Here is a 23,973-nt window from a genome sequence, read left to right on the forward strand (position 1 = left end):
ATGGCTGCCTGGGCTTCTCTGGGCTCTCTGGCCTGGAACCAGGACCCCCGTGTCTCTACACTGCAAGGCACTTGGGGAATCATCACCCATCCTCACTTATTTATTTAATCCCTGCTATGTTCTCTTCACTGTCCTAGGGGCCTGGTGCACAGGTGGAAATGAACAGGCTCTCTGCCCTTACACGCTTACGTTCACAGACAGACGGTGAGGGAGAAAATGTCAAATGATAAATGGGGTGGGGGCAGGTAGGGTGCAGGCAGGACTGAGGAGGAGAGGGGGTCTGCTTGAGGACCAGAAGAGGGCTCCCTGGGGGGACTTCTTTAAGTTGGGGGTGAAGAGGGGGCAGTGTGGGAAGATGCAGGGGACAGTGCTCCAGGCAAGGGAACCCTAAGTACAAACGTCCTGGTCCTGAGGAGAGAGCACGTGGGGCTTGGTCAAGGGACAGAGAAATGGTGGGGAGACTGGATCTCAGGAAACAGGTGATGGGGTGTTTTTTGATGAGCACTGGATGGTAACCAGAGGCAGAGCTTCCTGAGCCTGTGCGTGGGCTCTAGAGAGATGCTTGAATTTTATTATAAAGGCACAGAAAAAAAGCATTGGAGAATTTTACTCAGGGAGAAAGCTGTGAACAAATTTATATTTTAAAGATCAGTCTGGCAGCTGGGAGCTGTTGGATGCCCAGTAGAGGTGCCATAGAGAACCCCACTGGTGGACACGTGTCCTGCAGCCGGGCCTGGGGTTGCATAGTGGACACCAGGAGCTGAGCCCCGAGCCACGCGGACACTACACCCATGATCTCTGTGATCCTCCCACAGACCTGGGCCATAGATGTGCAGAGGGAGAGTGGCCAGGGAAGGGCAGAAACAAGAGTGTGACACAGTCCATGGGGACCAGCTGTCCTTCGAGTGCCATCCCGAGAGCCTCCCGTGCGAGCCTTTGCTCCCAGTACATGGGGGTTGGACAAGGAAGTGGCTTCGGTCTTTCAGGCCTGGAAACGTATAGCTTCAAGGCGATCATTCCTACCTTCCCCTCCGATGACCCCCTGATGGACAGGGTCAAACACATAGTGCTTTTTCCACTAAGGCCCTCTGACCGTGGAGGAGTGGTTGGATGGACGGAGAGGACAGGGTGCCTTTATAGGGGAATTGCCCCGTGTCCTGCGGGAGCGCTGAGCTTGAATCTCATTCAGGAAAAGACTGTTCCCGAACAGCAAACGTTTAAGATGGCAGCCCCAAAACCGCACTGAGCCAGACACAGAGCCCTCGGGTGACCGACAGCAGATGCTTGTCCCAACTGACCACCAGGCTGGCGGCTGGAGTCCTGGGAAACTTACTGGAGGGAAGCTTTCTTCCTCAGACATCAGGTGGTAACACATCTGTGCGTGAAGTGACCTTTGAATGACTATAGATCCCCAGACTGCGGATCTTCTGCCAACTGTGGCAAAGCCCTTGAGAGGAGGGCTTGCCACCCCAAGGCAGAGCAAATTGGGCCTCAGGTATTTCGGGACCCTCAGCTGAGGATGGACAGAATAGGGGCTGAAGACCTTGAAGCCCAGGCTAGACTGGGACCAAAAATGCCTCTTGCCACACATGCCATGTGAAAAACTAGAAGTGTGTATATCGTCATCCATCTTACTGTACTCATGATTGCTCAAGGTATGGAATAGCATTTATAATAATTATATGAGAATTATCTCCATGTTTTGAGGAACTGCTGGGTGCTCATTATGCTAAAGATTGAAAATATATTATCTCATTTAATTCTCTCCACAGCTAATATTCTGCCAATGACAAGGTTGGGGTTCAGAGAAGTTAGGTGACTTCTCTGAGGTCACACAGGCTGGAGCCCAGGTCTGCCTAACTCCAAAGCCTGGCCTTGTAGCCTCTGAGCTTGATGTAGACCTTGAAATGAATGCAGACTAAAGTTATAACCTTCTCACTCCAGAGGGTGAATTGAGTCGTTCTTGGCAAATCCTTTTGCATCATCATAATTCGCTGAGTTAAAATCTTCCCCTGGGTATTTTATGCACAGATGCAGGGACCTGGGTCAGTTCTGTGTCCCCTTGGGGGTTGAAACCTGGGCCCAGAGTGAGCCAGGTCAGGGAGCAGCTCTCCGCCCCATGCAGCATACTGACTGCTGCCTTTCCTTGCTTCTTCTCCTTGCTGTTTACTTCTTCTACTGTAAAAGTAACATGGGCTTGTTACAAGAAATGCAAACATCATGGAAAGATATAATCTGAAAATGTGAAAGTGAATGTAGCAATCAGGGTCCCAGCAGAGATGAGACGGCACACTCCAGTTAACGCCATTTCAGGAGAGTTTAATAAAGGAATTCCTTACAAAAGTGCAGGCGGGACACAGAGTCACCTCCCCTGGAGAGGGGGGAGGGGAGGGAGCAGTCACCAGATACAGAGTCAGGGAGCAGGCCTGGACAGAGGGACAGAGTTCCCACCTTCCATCAGCAGAAGCGGGGCGGGGGGCTGGGGGAGGTGGGGTGACTTGGCTCAAGGTTCCAGGGAATAAACATCCCGTCGTCCTCAGCTCCTGCTGGTGGTGCCGACAGTGGTGCTGGCCAGGTTGGTTCCCAGGGCAGAGGTCAGGCCCAAGAGTGTGGGACTGGGTCTGGAAGGTGACAGAAGATATTCCACACACTGCCCCAGAATCCCATCGTATAAAGTAACCTCTATTGGCAGCTGTGTCTCTAAATACCATCTTAGGAACTGAGTCCTCGAGACACTCACTAAACCTGGACCGTTCCTCCCAACCAAAGCCCCGGCAGCCCACTGCCCTCAAGTTCTGCGGGGCACTGAGTGAGTAGCGTGAGGTCTGCCATATACACGCAGAGAATCCCACTAATCAAACGAGAGCGAAAGAAATTAATGAAGAGGAAGAGGGAGCAGCAACCCAGAGGCTGGGTCCACAGTGACAGGCTGAGAAGTGGCGGAGGATGCCCACGGCTGAAGGCAGCGAACGGGCAGGACATCTGCCCCAACAAGGCTGCGGGACTGGTCCTGCCTCTGCCTCTGGACACCCCTCCCACTTCCGCGTGCCACTCTCTCCCCGCAAGCCCTGAGAGCTTCCTGGGCAGCCCGGTGAGGTATAGGCAAAAGCAGGTATAAAGAGGCATGGGGGCCCAGAGGCTGTGTGAAGCTATTAGAGGGTTTGATTTAGTTTTCAGACAATCCATGGGGCTTTGCCTTTTCCCCAGGGCAAAGCATCCCAGGTCCAGAGCACAGGCTCGCTGTCATCCTGTGGTCCTGGACCTGCAGCGGCACATCCCCTGGGACCCGTTAGAAATGCACCTGTTTAGGTGTCACCCAGGCCTGCTGAGTCAGAAGCTCTGGGGTGCTGCCAAGAAATGTGTCCTAAGAAGCCCTCTGATCATCTCTCAAACTTGAGCACCTCTGGTCTGCAGCAGTGATTTCCCACCGTGAGTTTCCCTAAGAGCAAAGAAAGTACTGCCACCTGGTTCCCACCCCCCGCCTCTGATTTTGTTGGTCACAGTCTGGGAATCGTGGTCCTAACGTGCAGCTCGGGCTGAGCCCCTGGCCTGGGCCTTCCCCCAGCAGGACTCTTGCCTCTAGACTTGCTGTTCCTATCTCTTTGCTTTCCTGTATTTCTTTTACTAAATCCTCTTCTTGGATTTGCCTTCTCTTTTTTTCAGCTACTCACCGAAAACAAGTTAGGGTGATAATCGTCTTTCCAAACATGTACTGCGAAAAAAAAAGTGCCTAAACAAGATAGATCCTTGTGAGCAAATCCTCTGGGGGTTTTGCACAGTATGTTAAAAATAATATATTCGATTTTTCCTAACGCTTCAGCCTGTAGTCTTGGGGACTTACAGTGTTCCATATGAAACTTGCCAAGTGATTTTTCTTTTTTAATAAAATGAATACTATAGTTTATGTTAATGTATTAACATACATTACAAATGTAACCACATGAAAGTTTTTAGAGAAATATTAACTTACCACATTATTCAAATTATGCCAATTTGACCAATGCAAAACCCTCAGGGCATGTAAGCAACAGCAACGAAAAAGGTACTGCTTTGTAAATAGTTAACAGGAGACAGTTTTGCTGCCTTCCTTCTTGGTATAGTAGGTCAGGCTTTGGCTAAAGAGAAGGTAAACAAACTTGGACTTGGCTGTGTGACAGGAGAAAACTTCCAGAGGGACAAGACCGAAGAATGCCAGCTGCCCGCAGAGGCTGTCCTGTCAGGGACGGCTGGGGTGCGGTGTGGAGGAGAGTGCCTGCTGGAGCTGGCAACCAGGGGGAGGACAGACCACAGACACAGACACGTGAGCAAGGGAGCGAAGATGGTGTGGAGATCTGTGCGCTGTGAGGGAAACAGGGTGGAGCAGAAATGGTTATCAGGGAGGCATCTTGGTGCAGGGGAGGGTCCAGCTGAAGGCTCAATAGAGCCATGGGGTGGAAGGTCGGGGAAGACGCTTGGCCAAAGGAAAGATGCATTTGAGGACCCTGGTGAGATGGTGTGATTGAGGATGGGGAAGCGAAGTGGGGCTGCAGAGGGGAGCTGTGGGAATTTCTTGGAGGGTTTCAACTAAAGGATGTTAAGATCCACGCAGAGCATTTTTATTTAGTGCCTACAATGAATTCACACTTTCTTGAGCACACAGGGAACCCCAAAGCAAGGTGAGGCTGATCTTTCTTCTCCAGAATCTAACACGTCGCTACCTTTGAGATACTTTTCATTCTTCTGTGAGGAAAGACACTGAATCCAAAATCCTAAAAGGCTCGAGACCATTACAAAGGCTCTCCTCACATCGTTTAAAATTAAATGTTTAATATTATTTTGTAAATTTTGTTTTCCTTCCATCCATTTTCATTTTTGCTTGGTTTTTCCCTCCAGGCTCTTCTTAAATCGCTGCATCTCTTTTCTCACCATGGATGACGCCCACCGGCCACGTCCAGGGAATCAGGTAGCCTCTTTTGTTTCTCTTTCTGGATGCTGGGAAGTGCAAAGGTCCGAAAACATGCCTTCCCTTGTCCTAAGCATTGGGGGCATACCCAGAGAGTCACAAACCAGGCTGGAGTTACTCCCAAAGACTGGCAGCAGCTCCCTGACTCATTCAGGTTGGGTTTGGCTGGGTCCCTGAGATGGGAGTTCTCAAAAGTGTCTTTAATTCCAGCCACAATTCCAAGCCCTAACCTGCCAAAGGTGCCTTCTTCTGTCTTTTGTTTCACTTTGATAGTGAATTGTGTGAGCATGTGAGCGCAAACAGTGGGGAAGTTGCATTTAGCTGCTGGAAACTTCACAAGTTTGTTCCACTTTGATCTGATTCCTGTAAAACAGCCCACGGTGTGTGTTGGGAGAAGAGATGCAAGTCATTTCCAAGCTGCCTTGGACCTTCTGTATATGTTTCTAAGCAACCTCTGGGTGGAGACCCGTTTGAGCGGTGGGTGGCTTAGGTTGAGGGGACGAGGTGGAGGACTCTGTCTTATTTTACTTGGAAACCATTTTTAATTAAAAAAAAGTTTTTGCATAGGAGGCCACCTGGCTGCTCTGAGAAAGGATCTGTAACACTGGCATGAGGTGGCGCTGGGGTCCCCTGGCAGGACAGCTGGTGAAATGAAATTGCTGAAGCTGGAACAGTTGGGAGTGAAGGATGAAAGTCGGGAATTTGAACTCCCAACAATACATATGTTCAACACTGTGGAGATCTGTGGTTTGTGAACCCTCAGCAAAATTAAGAAATGGTAAAATCCAGATAAAAGAATTTCAGTTCACAGACAAAGGAGCAAAAATGCTTTTCAAACCACATCCTCATTAGCAGACTCATAATCAGATTTGCCATGTGTGCTGACATGTCACAGGGATGGGCAACTCTAAGGAGCTTCTGGGTCCAGCCCAGGGCACAGTTCTCAACGCTTCCAGAGCTGCGGGTCAGGGAGCTGCAGCCGGTGGCAATTACATAACCTCAGTTGTTTGTTTAAATATTTTCTTCAGCAAGTAATTAAAATTTCTTGCAATGAGTGAGCGGTGGACCCAAGATGGAGACTTAGGAGCTGGAAATTTCCATGAAATTGGGCAGAGCTGGTGACCCTTGATGATGGACCCAGGGGAACAGGGCCCAAAGCCCTGGCTGAGTGGGAAATCTTGGAGAAGGGCTGAGCTAGGAGCTGGGGTCCCTGAGGATGGGGTGAGACTACAGACAGAGAGCAGCATGGGGATGAGGAAGGGAAGGGGAGCAACAGGCTGAGCCCAGGGTGGGTGGACTGGGGGCCTGTGTACCCTAAGGCCAAGGACAGAGCCTAATCACATGAATCTGAAAAGATTCCTGAATCCTGGCTTCATGAGAACGTCCTGCCCTGGGTACTTCAAACAGCCCAGGCCACCCCAGGAGGAGCCCACTGGGAGACAGCCCCAGGGAAAAAGCTGAAAGGGGGGTGGGGTGGGCTTTAACCCTTTATCCCAGCCTGGTCTCCAGCAAAGGAACAACCTCAACACAGACAGCTGAGGGGATGAACATCACCAAGAGCCCCTGGCACTTCATAAAGATATGGGTTTGATTACAAATGGAGGACATAGGGGGCAGCCCTGAAGAATGAAAGAGCCTCATGTTGGCAGCTTTGAGGGGCAAAGCCAGGGAGGGGAACCCCAGCTCAGCACTGCACTCCTTGGAACCCAACATATCAAGCTGCAAAGCCCCCATTGCTAGCTTTCAAACCCCCACCATGCAGAGATGGGATGGATCTGGTCCGCGTCTGCTACTAATCCTGCGTGACCCTGAGCAAGTCACTCCCTTTCTCCCAGGTTGAATGAGGTCGCAGATCTAGAGCAGCCAGCTCTGTGTGGCACATAATCAGCGCGTGGGGAACATTAGCGGGCATCATGTTTGTCCTTATTATTCCTGTTATTCTTTATCAGCCTCTACCTTGGCTCCCTCCATGCCACCTGCTCAGGGCAAGGTCTAACTGCCCCCCTTTTCCAACCAAGAATGCATTTCTTTCAGCCACACTCCTGAGCCCACGGCTGCGCGTGGCTGGGGGCATGTCAGTCAACAGGGTCACGTGCAGGAGACACTTCTGCATACGTTGCATGTGCAGACCCCATGAGAGTCGCCGTCACGTCACCCCTCTATCCCAGGGCAGCCCCCAGCTAAGTGGATGGTGAAGGAGTGTCCACTGCCTTTTAGGCTCAGAGTGACTCCCTCCTGTCATCATAACCCCTCCCCACCCCAGAACCTCCCTTTCACCCCTCCACGGCTGATGGTTACTTCTGAGACACGCAGGAAGGAGGACTAACTGGTGATACAGATGGTGCAATAAAACACGTGGAGACTCAAGGTTCTGTTACTTTTACACACATTGCTTGGGAAAGTGCTTAACTTGACTTTTCTGATACGCAAGATAGGGACGCCATCTCCTTGCAGTGAGCACCCTTTAGCGTGTGTCGTGTGCGGGGCACAAGGAAGATGCGGTGAACGCAACACTGGTACCTCCCCTGCACTCAGGCGCCTGCCCTGTCCACCTCCAGGGCACTCCAGGGCTGTCCCCTCTGCCCTCTCTGTAAGCTCCAGATGAGGAACCACAGACAAGGAGACCAGGCCTCAGGGAGGTACAGAGGCTTCCCTGGGTCCCCAGTGTGGTCTGGGACAGGTGGGCATTGACTGTGGGTCCAGTGACTCTTCAAAAACTCTGTGGATTCTGATGTCTCCTCTTCCTGGGCCAGCCTCCCTATCTTGTACCTGGCCTCTGGGGAGACTGAGGGGCCCAAGGCTGGGCCAGGGATTCAGATACCCCAGAAAGCAGCTCTGGTTTGGGTGAGCAGAGGAGATGAGGGCCGGGGAGGAAGTGGGACAGGGACCTGAGGCTTGTTCAGGCTTTCCTGAAGGGAAGGGAGGAGAAAGAGGGGAAAGAGAGCTGGGAGAAGCAGGCATGAGCTTAGCGGAGTCCACAAACTCATTCATCCTTTGATAAGGCGGCCATACAATTTATCATTCAAACTAGGACATTCTGAGAGAGAAAGGGCACTATTAGCGATTTTGTTGGGACAATAGGCAGACACTGGGACTGTTTGGGCACATCCGGGGCCAGGATCACTCCATTTTTAAGGACACTGAAAGGGCATCTTAACAGCATCACCGATACTCTTTATTGCCCGGGGGACTACTCCCTCTGGCTTTGCTCTTTGGGAATCTTGAGATTCAGGCCCTCCCCTCTCTGGGACCCAGGCTCCAGGCCCTTGCTCCTTGGGCTTCCCGAGTACAGACCAGGCTTGGGAGGCCAGTTGGGGTCCCCTTTGGAACTGGACTCCCTGGAAAGGCATAATGATGGGGACCTGGCTCCTGCCCTCCTGCCACTTGAGAACATGGGCCAGGAAAGTACCCTGTGGGTTAGATCTGATTTTGCTATTCTAGGGAAGCCTACAGCTCTTTAGGAAAGAAAAAAAAAAAAAAAAAGTAGCCATTTGGTGCATACTGTTATTATTACTGCATCCTCATTTTAGAAACATAAGAATTTTTTTAACTCATTAAATCAAGGAAATCTAGTGCTATCCTCTAACTTCTTTCCTTCTACTCAGGGAGGGTGAGACACGTTCATCACTGTGTTGTATGTACACAAGACCAGTACACTTTTGACCGCTGTCTACAATGAAAATTGCATTTGACGTTATGAAACATACACACACACATACCCACACAAGTGTGAATTGTTCTTCCCTTTAGTAAGTGTGACATATGCCCATATTTTCTAAATTATTCTCTTCTTTTCTATTCAGTGCTATTTCATTTTTAAAAATTGCTGCTTCTCTTTGTGACCACCTAGAGGGATGGGATGGGGAGGGTGGGAGGGAGGGAGATGCAAGAGGGAAGAGAAATGGGAACATATTGTATATGTATAACTGATTCACTTTGTTATAAAGCGGAAGCTAACACACCATTGTAAGGCAATTATACTTCAATAAAGATGTTAAAAAAAAAAAAAAAATTGCTGCTTCTGACAGGCTATACTGACTTCACAGCCAGAGTTTGCCTAGCATTTCTTCTAAATGGATTCTCACTTGGGGTCTGGAAATACGCTTGGGCCATATAGGGCAGAAGGGATCTGAAACCCGGCAGCCCTTGCCCACCGCCTCTGCCTGGGGCTCCGCTTTGCAAACAGCAAGGACGGGTTGTCTGGTGCACTGGAGCCAAAATGCCCAGGATCAGATCTGCCCTCTCCACGTCCCAGCTCTGAGACATGAAGGCTCCATGGCCGCCCCGGACCTTGGTGCCTGTGTCCATCACACGGGAGAGGGCTGGTCTCTCGTGGGATTGTTGGGAGGACAAGAAGACCATGCCTAGAAAGTACTGCTATGGGCCTGGCAGGTACAGGCTGCACCAGAATTGTCAGCAGGATGGAAAGCACCTGATCAAGGGGTTTGTTTGTCCCCGCTGGGAACTCTGTCCTGCCCACATAAGGAAACGCGTGGTGAATGCATTAGCCTCTGGTTCCCCTTGGCCTCCTGAGCAGGGGGCGGGCCTTGGCTGGGCAGGTGATCTGTCAGGGGAAGAACTGGAAAGAGCTGGTCCCTCACAGGCCTCGTTCCTAGGTGCCAAGGACTCGGCATGGTGCTGGGGGTTCCCACAGTGGTCAGAAGGACAGTCCCCTCCCCCAGAGCTCAGGAATGCTCAGAATGGCTGTTTCCTCACGGCCTACAAGCCTGTGTGACCTGGGCTGATGTTCCCGTGTTCAGGAAAATGCCTGGGAAGAGGCCAGGACAAGGTGAGAGCCTGTGGCTGCATCTGGGGCCTTCTAGGCTGACCGGTCACTCCTTCCCCCGAGCAACTTGTACGGCTGCAGTGCAGTGCTTGGTTGCTGCTCAGGAAAGCTGAGCACAGACCCTGCTGCCACCCGCCTTCCCGAGCTCTCGGCCCGTGGCCGGACCTCCTCCCGGGTCTGGCTGCCAGCATCTGCCTTTAGGCCAAGCCAGCAGCATCCAGGTGCCTGGAGCCCTCCACCTGGGCAGGGCAGTGGGAAAGACCTGGGTACCCCTAGAAATGAGGCCGGGAATCCTGATGGTTATGGAGGTGGGAACCCCTCCAGTCTGTCACTTCCCACTCGTGTCTATTTGTGGTCACACAGCCTCCGTTTCCTGTAGCTGATCCCTGTAGATTGTTCTTTTCTGCTCAGTATTTCTGGAATCATTTTCCTCTAGGGCTCTTGCTGGGTCCTAAGGTCTGGCCAGCCATCCACTGCCTGTGATGAAGCACCAGCAGCAGAGATCTCATCCCTGGGGACCTGTATTGGCCGTGGCCGTCCTCCCCCTGAGCCCCCGGCTGCAGAGCCCAGGCCAGCTGGACCCCAGCCCAGCACTCGCCGCCCCCGTGGTCTGCACAGGGAGTGTGTGCAGGTCCCCACGGGGGGAGGAGCGCTCAGAAGGAGGGGCCTCTGGGGAAAGGGATGATTCTTTAATCTAGACTCACAGGAAATGAACCACTGTAGTTCTTCATGTGATGGGGACTTCAGGGGGAAGGGTCAGGCACAGGGGATTCTAGAGAAGGGTCATGTGTGTGACCACTGACATACGGACAGTAGAGTAAGATGAATTGGATCCAAGTAATGACTGACCAGTGTGACCTTGGGTGCATGAATGAACGCACAACCTTGCGAGCATGGCTATCTTTATTTTAGAGATGAGCAAAGAAAGCATCCAATATGATAGCATCCTGTTGATTTATCAGGCAGTCATTCAAAAAATATTTCTTTAGTACCTTCTGTGTACCAGCCGCAAAGAATAATTAGTGAGTGAAACAGACCGAGCCCCTCTCTTCCTGCGTGGTATTAAACCTCTCCTGTGGGGAAGCAGTCCGCAAGCAAGTAAACACGGCAGGCGGTGCTGTGGACAGAAAAAAGCAGGATAGGGTGCCAGGGCACATGCAGGTGAGGAGCGGCTGTACGGGATGGGGGGGTCTGCAAAGGCTTTTCTGACAAGGTGATGGCGATCAGAGACGGAAGGAAGGGAGGGGGTAAACCATGTGCTTTCTAGGCAGAGACCACCAAGTGCAAAGGCCCTCTGCCAGGGGCAGTCCTGGCCTGTTCAAGGGAGAGGAGGCCAGCGTGGCCACAGTAGAGAGAGGTGACATCAGAGAGATGGCAGGGACCCACAGGTGAAAGCCTCTGTTGGCCACTGGAGGGTCTGAGTAGGGGTGACATCACCATGCCCGGCCACCCTTGCTGCTGTTGAGAGGACACTGCAGGACATGACGGTGGGCCAGCTTAGGGGCTAGTGTAAGGATTCAAAGAGGAGATGACTGTGGCTTGGATCAGATGGTAGCGTGGTGATTGGGTTCTGGATATATTTTGAAGGTAACTAATTGGGTTTGGTAATGGTTTAGCTGAGGGCTGTAAGATAATACAATAAATCAAAGACAACTAAAAGGTTTTGGCCTGAGCAACTGGAGGAAATGGAGTTGTTATTTGCAGAAATCGGGATGAGCAGGTTGGGGGGAAATTGGGAATTAGCAGTTTCATTTTGCATATGGTAAATTTCAGAGGAGGAGCTGAGCTTACAAGGTGAGAGTCCAGGAGAGAGATCACTGGTTTCCTTAACCTTCACATGGAGTTCAAGGCCAAGAGAGTGAGTGAGTTCACCTGGTGCTTAAGAAGAGCATCTGAGGACTGAGTCCCGGGGTGTCCCTGTCTGGATGATGTCTGGAGGCTGAGAAGGAAGCAGCACAGAAGGCATGAAGCCAAAGAAACGGCCAGGAGTGGCCTCCTGACAGCCAACCAGAAAACGTGTTTCCAGGAGGGTGTTCCACGATGTCCAATGACGCCAAGAGATTGAAGAAGCTGAGGACTGATAACCGACCATTCGATTTCCCAGCAGGGCTCAATGACGCCCTCAACAAAGAGCAGCTCTAGTGGAGTGAGTGGTAGGGTGGGTTCAGGAAGGATAAAAGAGAGAGGAGAGGAGGTGGACATAGGAAATACAGGCAACATTTCTGAGGACTTTTGTGTGATAAACAGAAATACTGTAGAAGTTGTAGGGGGACCTAGGGGTAGAAGATACAGTATAGAAGCTGTTTTTATTTTTGCCTTGTTTTGCTTTCCAAGGGAGCTATCATAGCATGTTGGCATGATGGGGAGAGTGAAAGATTGATGGTGCAGGAGACGGGGGAAGTTAGGAGAGATGTCCTTTTGCAGGTGAGAAGCACTGGGCACCACTCCCAGGTGACAGCAGTGACAGTGGGTACAGGATGGACAGACAGTGGATGAGAAGGGAAGCTCAAGGAAATGCCCTTCTTACCTCTTCCTTTTATTCTGACATAGAAGCCAGACCATCAGCTGGGAGTGAGGAGGGAGAGGGGGATGAAGATTTAAAGAGAGAGGAAAGTGTGGAATCAGCACCCAGGAGAAGGAGGAGAAAATGGAACAGGGAAGTGTGGCAGCACTAAGGACCCACTTCTGGTGAGTGTCAGGAATTTAAACAGACCTGATAGCGGGGATGTACTTTTTTCTCTGAACTCCAGTCAGCTACAGAGGTGCAGGCAGGCGCCCTGTGGACTGAGTTAGATTGAACTGGGGATGGGTCGTACAGCAATCCGCAGCTACTCGCTTTCACTGCAAATCCAAGGCTCCTCCCACCCAGCCTCCCAATCCATAAGCACCCCTTGCCACTCTACTCTCCCCCCTCCATCTAGGGCTTCACTCTGCTTTGTTTCTGTTTGGTTTCATGGGCCAAGAGGTAGCTGCAATTCATTTGCTTTAAAATGAGTGTTAACTTCTGGAAACTTAGCTGAACAACTTCCTTGGAATTTGAGATTAGCTCCAGTCCCAGGTAGGAACACCAGGGCTTGGTTGTGGCTTGCCCGGGAAGCTGCTGCTAGGGTCTGTTGATGCCTCACGACTCGAGGACATCAGCTCACATATCAAATGTTTGTTAAACACCCACTATGACAAGCACTCTTCACCGCAGAGCTCCCCCAATCCCAACAGGACATTACGGAGCCTGCAGCCCAGCAGGGGATGCCCTGGGGATGGATGCACTTGAGAATTCATTGTCCCAGTTTGTTCTCATTGGACACATAGGCTGTGGGTGGACTGCAGCCTCCCCTCCACACACCTGGGGCTGGGCTAGAGCTCTCCACAGGCTGATGGTCCAGCCATCTCACCACCATTTATGTTGGGCAGGTTGGGTTGGTGCTCTTCAGGGAAGGAAGGGCATCTTGTTCCTAAACAGAATCTGTGTACTTTTTTATGGGGGGATGGGCTTAGGGGAGGCTTCTGGGTCATTTATCAGTCTTTACAAGGTAGCAAGCACAGGGCTGAGGGGTCTTTCCTTGGAGTTCAAGCTGAAGCCAGGGACAAACCCCAGAAAAGACCCCTGGGGAGGCTGGGGAGGAGGTAGGGAGGTCTCCAAAATGATTCCTTGTGCAAGTGCGAGCCCATGTCCAGAGCCTCATTGCTCCCCACCTGCCTTGCCCCCCATGCCTGTCTAGTTGCCTCCAATGCTGGTTATTTGGGTGTAATTAGCAGAAATCCTCATCTTAGCTCTTGAGAGGGGTTTATCTGGAACACACAGAAGCCGAGGGCAGGGGGTGTGGCCGGACCTCTCTGTCCACTTCTCACCTGCATCTAGGGCCTCCTGCTCTCTCACCCCCCTTCTCTCTCTGAATCTGTTTCATCCAGTTGTAGCTCCATCTACGTCTCTCTCTCTCCAGCTACCCACACTCCCGAGAACAAGGCTCTCAGTTGTAGGCACAGAGAAACCCAGAGAACCCAAGGAAGTGTGAATCACAACTCTGCACTCCTGGGGCAGAAAACTGGACCGGGCAGCCAGGGTCAGGTGTCTAAACCATGCAATCAGCTGTACCGAGGGCACCCCTTCATCATGTTTCCCAGCTGTCAGGACCCCATCAGCATGGGGGGGCCCAGCCCTTCTCAGCCGCCGTTGTGCAGTTTGTGCCTTACGCAAGGCTGCAGCAGGGGAGTGAGGGGCTGAAATCCAGCTCTCTCTGCCCTCATGCTGGGCTTCCCGTGGGAGCTGCGCCCCTGACAGAATAAGCTCCCGTTTCTAACCCACAGCAGGACCCCACGTGGGCTCACAAGGACAGTCCTCATGGGTCAGTAGATGCTCCCCTCCCTGGAAATAATCTACTTCTCTCAGGTCTCAGCTTCAGCAGCACTTCTTTTAAGGAGCCCTCGATGGTGCTCTAAGCTTCCCTGACCCCTGGATGCACCCTGACCTACATTACCACGCTTTACGAAAATGCTCACTTAATTGCAAGACAGTCCCGCAGACTACAGGCTCCCTGAAATCAGGGGGCACGCCAGCTTGCTCACCACAGTATCCATACTACCCACCTCGTACCGGGCCTGGCGTGGCAGGTATTGTTGGGTGGCTAAATGAGGACCATCAGCTGTGTAAAGCATGATAGGACACGGATTCATTTATTTATTATTATTATTTTTTAATGCAACATCATTCTGAAGAGTCAACATCATCCTGGGGAATTAACCCAGAGGTTAGGTTGTGAGTTCCTGGTGCTAGGATAGTGGTGGGACATGCTGGGACCAGCACTGCACAGGCACCGGGACACCTACAAGACCCAACCAACAGACTTTTCCCCATCTGTCGGCTAAGCGGGTGAAGCTCAACTTTTAAGATCACCTTGAGCTCCAGCTGGTATCAGAACTTTGCTGAGGGTCTAAGCAGAGGCAGGCAGGATCTTATCCCAACACTGTAGACCCCGGGGAGAAGTGGGGTGAGAGAGAGGGAGCAAAATGGCTTCCACACACAGGATCCCAGTCTAATGCTCACAACTCTTGGTGATTCTAAGCTCCAGCGTTATATGGGGAGACTGAGAGTCAGGCAGGGGTGTCAAATCACACAGTGAGCAGAGAGAAGACCAGGATTCAAGCACTGGCCTGCTAATCTTCACTGCCACGCCTGTCCCAGGACGCCGCGCTGCCTCTTGACGTGGTCTCTCTAACCCTTCCTTCTCCCTCCAGTTAATCTGCAACTTGGTAACCACATACCCGGGATGTACTGAGCACGGGGGTGACGTGGTCACATCTGGGCATGTGGGCAAGAGGGCCTGGAGGACAGAACAATCTGGATTTAGGCATTTGGGGGCTTTCGTGCTGGCCTCTCCTTTCCAGCATGGTTGACTGGATCAGAGAGAATGTGGTGGAAAGTGTGAAAGGCTGACCGACCTCTGTGAGGACAGAACCCTGTCTGTTGGGCTCAGCCCTGAATCAGCATCTGGCTTCCAGCAGAGGCCCCGGTACAGGACAGAAAATACTAAAGGTGCTGGGTGTTGGGCCATGCCTTCGGGGACGGGGCCTCTGTTGCCTTCTACTAAGCCTGAGAAGTACAGAGTGGAAGTTTCCTTCCCCAAGGCTGACAGGCAATCACCCAGGCCCTTGCACAAAACTATCCCTTCTGGAGTAGTGGACTGGCTCGCTTTTAAGAAGGGATTCCAGCAAAACCAAGGACATTCAGAGAAAAGGGAGAGCCTTTCCCCCTGCTAAGGACACAGACTAGGAGACGCAAGTCTGCCCCCAGAATTCTTGCCTATGATGAGTATGATTACAATGGCCTGTTTTTCACTGACTATTGCAGCTAGAATTACACAACCCCTCCGTGTTGGGTCTGAGGAAGAAAAACCAAGTCTGGAGAGTTCCAAATGGTAACACTAATTTCAAACCGTTGGCTGCTACATTTGAGTACATGTCTTTATTAGGAAAATTATAAGTGCATATACATCTTTTCATTGATATGACTTCAAAGTAGAAATTGTTGTTTCTCAAAAGGAGTTGTTACTTGTTAAAAAAAAAAGCACACTGCATAGAGAAAGCTGCCTTCTCCTGGACCATTTTCACATTATGTGGGAGATGCAATTTAAACACTACAAAATACAGTATTTATCACATTTAACACTGAACCCATCACTGCTCAGAGACTGAGAGTCCAGCGAGGTTGCAGAATAACAGCCTATGGGATTTTTCAACTTGACAATGTCAGTGGTCTCCTTAGGGGACTTGAAGGTTTCCAGGGAACATTTCCCAGGGATGGGAAATTTCCCAGGGAATATGCATAGAGAGATCAGGACCCCACAATTCTCATCCAGCTACAAAAGGATGCACCACCTGGGAAAGGTGATGAACTCCCAGTGAGAGATCCCATAGTGATAACACCAGGGGGCAGTCAGAAAAGGAAGGTCAAATCGGATCCAGTGAAAAGGCTTAGAAGTTCTCTGGACTTCACACAGTGGGGGCTGCAACCTTTTGCTACTCAGGCCCTCTGCTCAAAGCTGGCCCTCCTTTCTCTGGAGGACAGGCAGATAAGCAGAGGGTCCTTCGTGTGTCTCGCTGGGGTCTCAGCACCTGGCCGGAGTGGGACAAAGAACAGTGCAAAACAACACAAGGCACAGATTCAGATTCCAACACACAGCACGTCTGTGAGTTCAGTCCCCCCAAGTCTTCTCTGCCTGGGTCCTGATGCAAAGGCTGGCAGTGGAGGACCACGCTGGAGGTTACATGGAGCCCAAGGGAAGGTCAGGTAGAGGCAGCGCTGGACCAGGAGGAACAGCTAGGTGACCCCTAATCAAAGTGATCCAGGGAACTTGTATTTTGAAAGCAAAAGGGGATCAGGAGAGCCTTTTCCTTTGCAAATGGACTATTTAAATGCATATTTGCTTTAGCTGGGCAGTCTCCACTTAGGAGCAGATTGCAAGTAGAGGGATTGTCACACAAATCATTTTTCCTGCAGTTTCTCCTCTTATCTATTTTTCCCCCTATAGGGGAGAAACAAAAATTATTCTTAATTGTAGTCAAGATTTATTTAGGGCCATGTTAATTTTCTTGGAGAAAGAGATTTAATGGTTCCGGTTCATGGGTTCCAGGGGATGATAATTCCAAATTTTCCATGAGATGTTAAAATGTCTTGAATTACTTGGAAAATGACTCTCCCACTGAAAATTCGATCATTTCATGTCTAATTCAGGAGCCCTGTAGTGACAGGTTAACTTCAGAAGAGGGTTTTGAAACCAGCTCTGTATCCCTTATAAAGGCCCCTCCATACTCTATTGTTTTCAATATAACAAAGCTGGTTTGAGGATGTGAATTTTTGTTTGGTTGATGGATTTGCGTCTCTTTGCGTGAAGATCTAATTTAAAGGCATGTTTATGGAAATGCCTAACACATGTTACTGATAACCCAAAGATTATTAAATCTGAGAACACCTACAATTCAAGATTATTTTACAAGAATATACTTTCTGCATGTTATTTACATCATCCTGTCAATTGATACATTTCCTTGTTTTGCCCTTCTTTTTTTCTACTTTCTTAATTAAAAAAAATTTAACCAGAGGGGAAAAGTATTAGTGAGACCAAATGAAAAACAAAACAAGCCAAAACCCCTCAAGTGCTTACCTTTTCAGAAAGTGAGATTTTTAAACTGTTTAATGAAGCTCTACAAACTGCTCTCAGTAAAGGGAAACACCCTAAATGTCAGGATTTTTTAGCTACTTTCCCAACCAGCCCATTCTTTTCTAAGAGGAATGCCCTGCTGGACGTCCTGTAAGTACAAGATGACAGCGGCAGCAGAGAAGGTCCAGGGGCCACTGTGCAAAGTTAAGAGATGATGGGATCATCAAATGGTGAAAAAAATGAGGTTAGATTTTAATTGGGAAGGAATCTTCATGTCCAGGATTGATTATTTTATGGATTGGGCTTTCAAAACCAAAAAAAAAGTTGAAAATTCTTCTCTTGTTATTCCCCAAACAATGCTGACACCATGAAGGCAAAACTCTCTGTAGTTCTGAGGTACCAACAATTATAGACGCCTCGAGGGTCTGCATCCTCGAAGGTCATACTGCTGCAAACCGAATTCCCTTGGGCTCTGTTGATTCAACATGGGTTTGTGATCATGGGGAATACAAGGTTCCATCCAAAAGGATCACAGCCCTAATCAGAAACCTGGTCAAAGGCCCCAAGGGGCATCTCCTCACTCTCAGGCTTTGCATTTGAGGAACTGACAGTGCATGCACGGAGGACATTGGCTTTGAACAAAAACACAGGATTGGACAATGGACAATATCCCAAACAAGCCACAGATGTGCACAGTGCTTTCAGGACCGGGTAACACGAGACATTTTGATTTACTTCTTGGTGCCCAGTTTAAAGTAAAGCTTTGCTCTTGAGAGAGTCCTTTTCCTGGGTCATGGAGACAGTCTTGGATACACATGATGATGGATGAGAGAGAGAATGATGAGAAGGACGTGATGGGATGTAGAGGAGAGCTTGGGATGAGAGGTGAATCTCACTCTACCCTGGCCTCACACTCCTGCCTGCCTCAGCTCAGGGAAGCCCTGCGGTACTCGCCAAAGAGGCAGAACCCTGCTCTCACCCTAAGGAAGGGTGAGGCTCCTGCCTGGCGCCCCAGAACCTCTCCCCCCACCCCCCGCCCCTGCACAGGGCAGCCTTCACTAAGTTCTGCCCATGCTGACTGGTGCTGACACCTCCTGGTGGCTCTCCACCCTGGACATGGTGATGTGGGCAAGGCTCCCTCGGTCTGGGGTTCCAGCCTGCACAGCTCCGAAACCTCTGGCTAGATAATGGGTTCCGTGGGAAGGATATTATAACAAAGCAGGTAAAAGAATGGCCTTAATCTAAGTTCCTATCTGTCGCCAGTGACGCTGGATAATCAGACTAAATGAGAAATAAACGCCATATATTTTGCTACATAATCAAATGGTGAAGTAAGGCAAACTGTGCAAGACAAGGCCCTTGGAAATGCATTCAGGCCTGCCTGGGTGCAGGGGAGTGGCTACAGACCCTTCCTAACACTGATTTCAGACCTGGACTCCTACTGTAAGGTTTCCTCAGGCGTCTGACCCAACCTGCGCCTCTCACATCTTGAACCTCCTGTTAACAAGAACAGAGGGAGACACCATTAAGGCGGGTTCCTGCAGTGGCCGGGCCGCACACCTGAGACGCTGAGCCCCGCTCCAGCCGGGGACACACCCCTGATTTCCAAATCTCTGCGGTGCTTCTGCCTTCCGAGACCCTGAGCAGGGGGACTGAAGTGAGAGAGACAGCATGGCAGAAGCGAAGGATAGATGGAAGGCAGGAAGCGGAGAGGGCAGGTGGGCACAGCAAGCACAGGGCGGATGGACGAACAAGGGCACGGAGATGGCATGACACAGTGGTCACAAGGCAGGACGAAGCGCGATGCCTTAGCCCAGCATAGACATTAAGCCCCAGGACCTCTGAGCTGGCGCGGCGGAGTGGCCCCGGAGCTAGGCGCCCAGGCAGCCGGCACTGGGACCGCGCATGCGCACCCGGTGGCGGACGCGCCAGCGCTGCCTAGTCAGTTTCAACCCACAACGGAATGGAGGTCCAGCTCTTCGGCTCTTCCACAGCGACCCTGCCTTCAGCGGGGCTGAGGCCCGCTGGTCAGATACAGTGAGGCCCCAGGGCCAATGGAGTCATATAAGGACAGACAGGGGCTTGCCTATGTTTTTTAATGTGGGTCCAACCCTCTGAGTCCCCGCAGCCCCGGCTCCCCCCGGAGAGGTGGCAGATGCTGTCTCCCTGGGCACTGCAGAAAGCAGTTTGTAAGCTATTGCTTACCTCAGGGAAGCAATAGCTTGACCCACAGTTGCTACAGGGCAAACAGCTCTCCCAGAACAGACCTGTCACCCTCTCTGGCACAGAAAGGTACTGCTCCTGCGGTGTGAAAAAGGGAGTGTGGAGTCACAGGTCTGACCCTCTGCAGGTGCTTTTGTAAGAGCAGCGCTACCCTGGCCAAGGTCCTGCAGACCAGCACTGCTGCTGGCTTCCACGGAAAGGACTGCAGCCCTGGGTAGCCCAGCAGCCATCCAGAGGCCTTCGGAGGCACCACAGGCAGGATGAGGTAAGTGGGCAACCCACACGCCCGGGAGCAGGCCTGCCATCCCTGTTGCTGGCAAGAGGGCCACAGGCTGGGGGAGTTAGCCAGGTACAAGGGATGGCAGTGGGAAGTAAAAGTCTTTGGCTACAGTGCCCTAGGGGGACACTTCTCCAGTGAGGAAAAGTAATGGCTGTAATTCCTTATGCTGTAATTAAAAGGAGCGCACTAAAGCGTGAGGGGGACACAGCGCTCTGTGACCCAGGTGACAGGCAAGGACCTTGGGTTTCTTCTCCTGAAATCCATGTGCTCCATCCTTCAACCATGTCGTCTTTCTGGACCCATGTACTGAAATTATGACCAGGGGTCTGGGGTACAGGATGAGTGTGTGTCCCTGTGTGACAGGGGGATGGGGAGAAGAGTAGATATTCAAGGTTTCCCTTTTCAAAGCACTACTGAAGTCAGGGCCTTGCTCTCCCCTGTGATCCCCCTCCTTCCAGCCCAAATTGGAGAGACTTGGCAAGAAAGCTCAGCCATGAATCTGTGTGTGTATGTGTGTTGAGGTCGGGGTGGTGAGTGAGGACTGAGGTGGCTGCGTTCCAGAACTTAATCACTTGGGGTCACGCAGAAGGGGGAAGGGGATAGGCTAGGAGTCCCCAGAGCTACAGGCCCTCCACACACCTCCTCTGCATCAGGGACCTGTTTAAAGAATCTACAAAGTGAATTGCCCTGCAAAGAGGCTCCCTGAGAAGCATTTCCACAACTGCCCTCTGGAAATGCAGAGCTGTCAGCCATTCTCCCCACACGGTCTGAAGAAACCCACCCAAGCTTGGAGGTAAAGCCGCTCATACAGTGCCAGGCCCAGGGAGGGAGCGGCCAGAAAAGTCCTACCCCAGGTGGCAGAGTGGTGGAGAGCCAGGCAACAGGCATCTGGGGAAAGGAGTCAGTTATCGCCTGCAAATGGCATGGCCACAGCCAGCTCTGCCCCGCAAAGGCAGTGATGCCACCGGCAGTGGCAGATGAGAGGGTATCAGGCACATGGCCCTTGCTGGGTGAGATGCCGGCTGCTGGGCCAGCAGACCGCTCTGTGCACAGGCCAGGTGGCCACACGCTGGCCTCAGACGGGAACGCAGCTTGTAAGAGTGGGGAGCTGTGTGAGCTCTGAGCGCTCGTGATCATGGGCCTTGCGAGAGAGGGAGCGGAGGGCAGGGTGGAGGCTCATCAGCCCAGGGTGGTGCTGGAGAGAGACCCTGGGCCATTCTAGATGGAGCCTTGGGCCATTCCGGAGTCCCAGGCTGTTCTAGATAGAGTCCTGAGCACACAGGCTCTGTGTCACAGACTCCAACCCCGGTCTTTGTACAACTACTTTCTTCTTAACTTAGCAGACCAGGAAAGGCCCTAAAAAGCACATAAATACAGGACCCGGGGTGGCCACAGTGGCGGCAAAGTGCTGTTCCCCCACGGAAGTCTGAGCGCCCGCCCGGGAGGCAGGGGCTCTGCCCTGGAGGAGGGTTAGGGCAGATTTACAAAGCGCCGGGAGACACAAGAGCAGAGTGCACTGTGGTCCTTCTCGAGGTGGCAGATAACTAGTTTTTCCTTTTCTGAGCAGCCTTTCTCTTCTTCTGTCGCTTCTTTTTTCCTATCTTTTCTTTTTTCCCCATTTTTTCTTCTCTGCGCCCCCTTAGATAAAATTAGTAGAACCATTAATAACGTTGAAATAAACAGGAGTCTTTCTCAGTCTGCACAATATTTAAAAGTGGGCCGTGTATTTGTTTAACCCTGTCTTTAGTCTCAGGCCTGGAGGCCCCTGGGCAAAGCACTGTCTGTCAGTACTTCATTAAAATAAATCAGACATTTTCCCCAATTCAAAAAAATGTTAGACGGTCTTCCAGAACACAGATACCCGTGAACTGGTTATAGCAGTTGGCCATTTGCCAACTTGCCCCTGGTTCCCGCTCTTGCCTGAGGCTTCTAACAGGGATGAGGACTTGATACCCGAAAGGGTGGGAAGGCACGCCCAGGGCCAGGCCGGACTGGTCTTCTGTCTCACCCCAACCTGCTCTCCTAGGGCTTCTTTACATCTCAATGCAGGGCTGAGCTCTCTGCTTTATCTTTAAAATCTCTGCATTTCAAATCGAATAAGCTTTGGAGGTTGAGGCCCAAGGTTCAGATGGCCATCCAGGAGAAGAGAAAGAAGGCAGCCTTATCCCACCTTCTCCTTTCTGGATGCCTGTGTGCACCCCCTGGGAATGACTGGGATTGTTCTGGAGAGCAAGGGAGAGAGCTGGTTAGCAGAATTTTATTAGAGCAACTTTATTAGAGCAATTGGCTCTTGACTGTCACATTAAAATGATTCAAGCTGAATGGTATTTAATGATTTATGGGGTAAGGCCACCTGTTCCTGAGAAAGCTTGATATTAGCCATGGGCTGGAATTATGGGATTTTTACATGGGAAAATGTGAAAGCTGGATATTATGAGGATTGAGTCTCTGGAGATTACATGGGGATGTTAGGAGAACCGAGGAGCAGTAAGAAGGGGAAAAGGAATTAGTGAGCCAAATATTGTTCTTCAGACAACTAGCCCCACTGCTTCTACCGGGTTTTAAAAAAAAAAAAGACATAAAAACTTGAGCTGCAGATCTAATCTGCTCCTGAGCAAGGCCCATGTGCTGTCACTTGCATGTGAACTCGGCAGGAGGGATGCAAGGCACCTGACCAGCAGGCCAGCTTATCTGAATAAATTCCAGAAATGTGTGTGAGCCCCATGTCTGACAACTAATGGACTTTATCTCAGGTAAATAAATTCCCACATACAGTAGGAGGTTTATGCCATGAAACAATGAGCATTTTATTGCTAGTGCATATAATGTCACATTTGATACAATTTTAGTACAAGTGAAAAAATACACTGTGGGTAACATTAAAAAGCTGCAGTCACACTTATATATATTTCTTTACAAATCGCCAGTAGTTTATGGTAATAGAGAAATGTAACCTACTGACATTCATATGGCTCCACTTCAAATATAGGAATTGTTCGACTATAAATATATTCTGAAATACATTTGTTTACTAAAGTAACGTTTAAAAAATTGTGCACGAAAATATATATAAAAAAATGCCTTGCAAAAAGTTACAAATACCACCAGGCCCATCTGTGGATCACATTTATGCAGGGGATTTCATCTTGCCAACATTTCTGATTGGAACCTGAAACCATCTTGTGGCTTCAGGAGGAGGGGTTAGTGGCAAGAGGCTCATTGATTCATCTATTTTTTCACTTCTGATTTCAGAAACCTCAGAGTTTGTAGAGCCTCCATGGCATACATAGGTTTCAGAGGCAATCACAGAAACCAAATTCCTCAAAGCAAGCTCTCAGATTGAAAACTGCATTTGATTCTGCAAAGACCGTCTTTCGTGGGAAGGAGGAGACGTGATCTCATACCCCCAGCAGAGGGCCAGCCCCGTTCTGGAGGAGGCCAGAGAAGGATCTCACAGAGGGCCTGCAGAGGAGGGGCGGGCAAAGGGAGGAGGGGGCCACAGGGTGGGAGCCCCTGCGGTCACCCTCCTCCAGCTGGGTGCGTACAGAAATGAGAAGCAGAAGCGAGATGAAAGCATGTTCCGGGAGGCAGGGAGAGGCCGGGAGTGACCCGGAGAGGGTCTCTGAGCACAGTCCCCGGTGATGGCGGTTCTACATGGAGCCCACCCATCCAATCACTGAGCTTGAAAGAGGAGGTGAAGGTAGTGGCCACTGCCTAGCACTGGTCAGCAGGTGGGTTGTCATTTCAGGAGGGGCACCCCCTGCAGGAGTCGCCCACTGTCTTCCTCCGAGCCTCAGCGTCTGGAGGAAGGATGCTTATCTGAGCTCCCTGCTTGGCCATCACCTGACTGTGCTCAGACTTCCCGGGGGAGAAAAGGAGAATCTCCAAAACAAACCAAATACAAAGCTTGAAGTAATCATCGATTTAAAAAAGGGTAATGAGAATGATGATGATTGTGATGATGATGAGGGAACCGACTGGTGGGAAATGCTATTGGGATGATACAATTTCTTAGAAAAACCCCAGTTATAAAACAGCCAATGTGAAAGGTACGGGGCACATATGAACACATGCTGCGATATTGTAC

General features: G+C 50.8%; 1 protein-coding gene across 4 annotated transcripts in view; it reads right to left on the minus strand.

The window, feature by feature from the left end:
• Nucleotides 1–2,298: 2,298 nt before the first annotated feature.
• The window catches only part of CXCL12 (C-X-C motif chemokine ligand 12), a 28,442-nt gene continuing 6,767 nt past the window's right edge, over nucleotides 2,299–23,973 (minus strand). Inside the window, exon 4 of one of the 4 annotated variants that reach the window (XM_082423970.1) lies at nucleotides 2,299–2,621. In XM_082423970.1, the coding sequence (XP_082280096.1) occupies nucleotides 2,537–2,621 (85 nt within the window). In that variant the 3' untranslated portion in view covers nucleotides 2,299–2,536. Of the gene's footprint in view, nucleotides 2,622–10,713; nucleotides 10,846–15,668; nucleotides 18,881–21,309; nucleotides 21,525–23,973 lie in introns of those variants that run through there. The other 3 variants (XM_082423971.1, XM_082423972.1, XM_082423969.1) reach the window with 3 other exon arrangements.

Source organism: Balaenoptera physalus, assembly GCF_965194825.1.
Source record: "Balaenoptera physalus genome assembly, chromosome: 14".
NCBI lineage: Eukaryota > Metazoa > Chordata > Mammalia > Artiodactyla > Balaenopteridae > Balaenoptera > Balaenoptera physalus.